Here is a 4,654-nt window from a genome sequence, read left to right as displayed (position 1 = left end):
ACCAAAAAACCCAAACAACTCAGAGAACCTATGTTACCCAAAGTTGCAAAGTAGGATTTGAACTCCAAGCCAGACTCCTTAACTATGAGGCAGGGCTGTGCCCTGAGCTGCTCTTCTGTGTGACTTCCACCTTTTTCCCTACAGAGAGCAGACTGGTCCCAGGTACCTCACTCCCCTAACCTTAAATCATCCCACAGCAACCCTGTGAGGGAAGCATTTTTTATCCTTGTTTCATTAGCTTAAGAGACGGAGGCTCAGAGAGTTTCAGGCGGCTTCCTAAGCAGTGTCAGTGACAAGGGGACAAGGGCAGAGCAGAGCCACAGGCCCAGAGGGGAAGACAGTGGGAACAGAGGCTGGCAGAGGCCGGAGTGAGGAGACCCAGAAAAAGGCGGGGCTGGCTGTGGCTTCTGGGTGTGTTGGGGGGTGAGGCAGGGGGTTTCTCCCTCTGACCACAGGCTCCCAACATGGCCCCTTTTTGGAAGAATGAGGTGCAGAGAGGGGAGTCCAGGGCTGTGTTTCCTTCCTGATGACAGATCTGGCTGGTCACCCCCTTGGCATCTCAAGGGGCTGCCAGCTGGTTCAATTCTCCTCCACCCTGCCTGGCACACCCTGGCACTGGGGCCAGGCCCTCCTCAAGTGGCAGAGACTTGACATAGCTGAGGTGGGAGGGGCGAGCAGGAGGGCGGCTTAGTGAGGACCCCTCCTCTACTCCCACGACCCCCTCCTGACCTCTTGCTCTGTTTCTATGTTTCGATCTCCTTCTCTCCCTCCCTCTCTCTTCCCAACCTCATCTCTCTGCCTCCCTAAGCCTCCCCTGGCCTCAGCTTCCCTGTCTTTCCACAGAGAACTGTGCAGACCATGGAGTACATAGGGGATGACAAAGAGGAAACAGTCCAGAGGGACAGAGGTGATCAGCCAGAGTGTCCCAAGGAGAGGCTCTGGGGAGAGACGAGGCAGAACATGAATGTCAGTGGTTTATTGGTAAGCCCCTGCCCCCAAACACCAGCAGCCCTACCCCGTGCATCCTCGAGCAGAAATAAATAAGGTAGCATTTAATGAACCAGTCTGTCTCCCTCCTAAGGCAATCCGGGGAGGGGCAGCCTCTGCTGTCCTAGGGACTGGGACCCCTCTGGCTCTTAAGAGGGGGCGGTGGGGGAAGGTAGGGGCATACAGACTGCTGGCCACCCCTTCCTAGCGTGGTCCCAGCGCAGCCTGTGAGCTTGGTGCTACTTTCACAGTCTCTGAGGTCTGACCTCATGGCAGCAGGCTGCCCTGTCCCAGAGAGACCCCCTCCCCATCAGACACCAGCCCCTGGTCCCCACTCAAGCGTCCCATCATGGGTTCCTGCTCCCCTCCCTAACTGTGAAGCTGGGGGAGCCAGCCCCTCCTCCCTAGCCCAGAGGACCCAGCTGTAGGGGAAGGAAGGTTTGTTGTCCTATATATATAATATTTTTGCCCCTGTGGTTCAGGGGCTGGGGGGCTGGCCCCTGCCTGACACTGGTCAGCGGGCAGTCAGCTCCATGGTCTTCTTTCGCTCCTCTCGTTGCTCTTCCCAGTCCTCCTCAGGCTCATATGTGCCCTTGATGACGGCCACGCGCTCGCTCAGGCTCAGGGAGTTGGGGAAGAGCAGGTAGAAATAGAGGACGGCGGCCAGGATGGCCCCCACGATGGGCCCGACCCAGAAGACCTGGCGGGGACATGGCAGGGTCAGGGGGCTGAGTCTTGGACCTCAGAGACCAACAGCTTCCCCTCCAGAGGACAGACCTATGGACCACCAGAGGAAGAGGACATACAGACTTCCAGACCTCCAGACCTCCAGAGAGACTTTCTCCTGCCCAAGGAACAGATATACTGACACCCTATTCCGCGATGACGGGGACTTGGCCTCCAGACACTCAGATCTTCAAAGGAGACAGATCCCCAGAAGGACAGGGCCACCCAGCCTCACCCTAAAGAGAGACAAATGACTCTTCGAAGGAAACAGACATGTAGATTCTCGGAGAGACAACAGAACTCTCCCTCCCACACAGGAAATGAAACAGGCCCTGGAGAGAGAGAATACAAGGAGGCGACAGATAGACTGTCCAGAGGGACAGGCCCACAGGAAGGAAGACTCTCAACCCCGTCAACTGGAACAGGGAAGTAAAACATCAGAGAGGACAGACCCACAGACGCAGTGCACCCCCCCACCTCCGTCCCAGCCCAGACGGACAGACACAGAATCCTCAGCGATCTACACAGAGGAACAGATCTCCTTCCCTTCCTCAGAGGTACAGATACAGGTAGTCCCCCCACCCCCCAGCCCCAAACCAGGGTCCTCTGCCATTTAACTACCCTCGTCCTTGTTCTGGCTGTGGCCCATCCCCTTCAATATCCCTTTCGATCTCCAGCCACACCTCCCGGGGCCACCCCCAAGCTCTGGGCCCATAGCATCCAGATAGTCCAGGGGCTCTTGGCTGGGTTTCCAGGCCCTCATTGCCGGGGAGCCAGGGTAGGGCTGACACTCACCCAGTGAGCAGAGCTGAAGCGATTCATAACCACTGCAGGGCCGAAGGAGCGGGCTGGGTTCATGGAGCAGCCGGTGAAGTAGATCTGGACAGAGGGAGGGAGGTGGTGAGGAGGGCAACATGCTTGTCCAACTCCTAAGGGCCCGGTCTTTTCCAGAGTCACCCAGAAGTTCAGGGCTCAGCCAGGTCTCTGAATCCAGTCTCCCAGTTCCTAGGCTGGTGACCTCTCCCTCCTTGGGCCCCCTGCACCCTTCCTTCTTCTCAAGTCCTGTGCTTGGGCTTGATTTCCTCCTTTCACCCCAACTCCCACTTATTGCCATGATCTCTCAGGCTAGAGGAGATTTGGGGGGATCCAGCCTGGGAGAGAGTACAGCAACCCCACTCCGGGCCTTCACTGCTGGGTTTCCTGGTACAGAAGGGTGCTGCTCTGGGGCCCCATTATTTGCCCTGACTCCCCGCAACTCCAGCCAAGTGGCAGCATTGCTCACCCCCACGAGGTGGCCCAGTGTGACGGAAAGGCCAATGGACAGGGCCGGAGAGCCCACAGGACTGGTGCGGCGGGAGTCAGTGGAGGAGAAGATGCAGAGGGCCAGCTGGAAGGTCAGAATCAGCTCCACTACCATAGCCTGGCCCTGTGTTGTGTTGTTGTTGAGCTGCAAGGGGAGGGTGGGTTAGAACGCCTGCCTTCTAGCTCCAAGGCCAGGGGCTTGGGGGATGGGGCTTTTGGCTTCCAAGGACACCTAGAGCCACTGGACCTGGAAGCCAAGCCTTGCGCACGGTCAGGAAGGTCATTTGCTGAAAAGACTACCTACTTGACAGTGTGTGCAAAGCTTGGAGCACAGGCCTGTGGCCAAGGAGCTGAGGGTGAGGGGAGCTTTTCCTGGACAAGGTCCTGTCAACGGTTCTGCCCAGTTCCCACCCCCACAAGCTGGCATTTACCCTCCCTCCTGTGGGCAGCTGCCCAGTTTGCTTACTGCACCCCCAGCCTGCCTCCCGCCCGTGTCTGACCCGCTGCCAGTGCCAACCTCAAACCCGTCTCTCCGGTGGGGCTGACTCACGGCTTGACAATGGCCGAGAAAATCCTCCTCTGTGTTTGATTAATGAACCCAGTTTGCATGGGACATGGGGACTCAATCTGGGACTGTGGGAGGGGGTGAGAGCAGGGAACGAGGAGCAGGAACCAATACTCAACAGACCCTACACACTGCGGCTGCATTATGAGGTCCACACATATGGTTTCCAAATGTAATGCCCTTGCCACTTGCTGTGGTGGGTTCTGACCACCCCCACGGAATGGCTGAGAAATATGAGACCCAGAGGAGCAAGGGTCACCCAAAGCCAGGATTACAACCCGTCTTTGGTGGTTCCATGAAACCACTCCAATGAGGAGCAGACAGGAGCAGCGAAGGTCCCAAGAGGAAGGCAAAACTCAGGGTTGAGACAGGAGAAAGCCAGACGTTTCGGGCAAGAAGGGAGGGACAGTAGGCACCAGGAGAGAGGCCAGGAAGAGCAGCAGGAGGGGAGCGAGCAGAGGAGGTGGGTATGAAGCGGGGAGGCTGAGACCGGACACACCCCAGCCTGGAGATTCAACTTTCTGACTTTCCTGACGGCGCTGGCCCATTCTGTGGCACCCATCTTTGAAATGGGGTCGGGGACCTGGTCAGGAGCCCACTGCAAGGTCCCTACCCCACCCCGGCCCTGGGGGCACTCACCGCGTTGATGGCCAGATTGCCTCGGGCATTGAGCGGGGCCAGCCCATAGAGGATGCCCGCCCCTGCGATGGCGCCCACCAGCTGGGCCACCACATAGAAGGCCGCCCGGAGCAGGGAGATCTGGTTGCCCACTAGGAGGGCCAGCGTGATGGCGGGGTTGATGTGGCCGCCGCTCACGGGCCCCAGGGCCTGGGCCAGGGTGCCTATGGCCAGGCCGAAGGCCAGCGAGATCTGCAGGATGCTGGGCAGCGCCGACGGCCACTTGAGGGCCGAGCCGAGGCCGAAGAAGACGAAGATGAGGGTGGCCAGGAACTCGGCAAACACGGCCTTGAGGAAGGCCACGGAGCACACCTCCTTCTTCATGATGGCCGCGGCGGCCAGGCGGCGGCGGCCGCAGCGCGGGACGCCCGTCGGGGCGGCGGCGGGGGGCGGGGA

General features: G+C 59.1%; 1 protein-coding gene across 1 annotated transcript; it reads right to left on the bottom strand.

Moving 5' to 3' along the window:
- Positions 1-978: 978 nt before the first annotated feature.
- On the bottom strand, positions 979-4,648 carry AQP5 (aquaporin 5). The gene is made up of 4 exons (XM_034646390.1): positions 4,220-4,648; positions 2,996-3,160; positions 2,509-2,592; positions 979-1,687 (listed from the first exon to the last, which is right to left on the bottom strand). Exons 1-4 carry the CDS (start codon positions 4,580-4,582, stop codon positions 1,502-1,504), a joined length of 798 nt encoding a protein of 265 aa, XP_034502281.1. The 5' UTR covers positions 4,583-4,648; the 3' UTR covers positions 979-1,501.
- Positions 4,649-4,654: the final 6 nt, after the last annotated feature.

The sequence above is a fragment of the Ailuropoda melanoleuca genome, chromosome 16 (assembly GCF_002007445.2).
Source record: "Ailuropoda melanoleuca isolate Jingjing chromosome 16, ASM200744v2, whole genome shotgun sequence".
Classification (NCBI taxonomy): domain Eukaryota; kingdom Metazoa; phylum Chordata; class Mammalia; order Carnivora; family Ursidae; genus Ailuropoda; species Ailuropoda melanoleuca.
Note: the sequence above shows the minus strand (reverse complement) of the source record. Positions and strands in the feature narration are given on the sequence as shown.

What these genes read in the sequence shown, in the direction of transcription:
- AQP5 (XM_034646390.1), bottom strand. Translation starts at nt 4,582, where the DNA reads ATGAAGAAGGAGGTGTGCTCCGTGGCCTTCCTCAAGGCCGTGTTTGCC. An exon ending in GCAATCTGGCCATCAACGCG is followed by an intron (nt 3,161 to 4,219) that starts GTGAGTGCCCCC and finishes CTCCCCTTGCAG; the next exon opens with CTCAACAACAACACAACACA. An exon ending in CACTGGGCCACCTCGTGGGG is followed by an intron (nt 2,593 to 2,995) that starts GTGAGCAATGCT and finishes CCCTCTGTCCAG; the next exon opens with ATCTACTTCACCGGCTGCTC.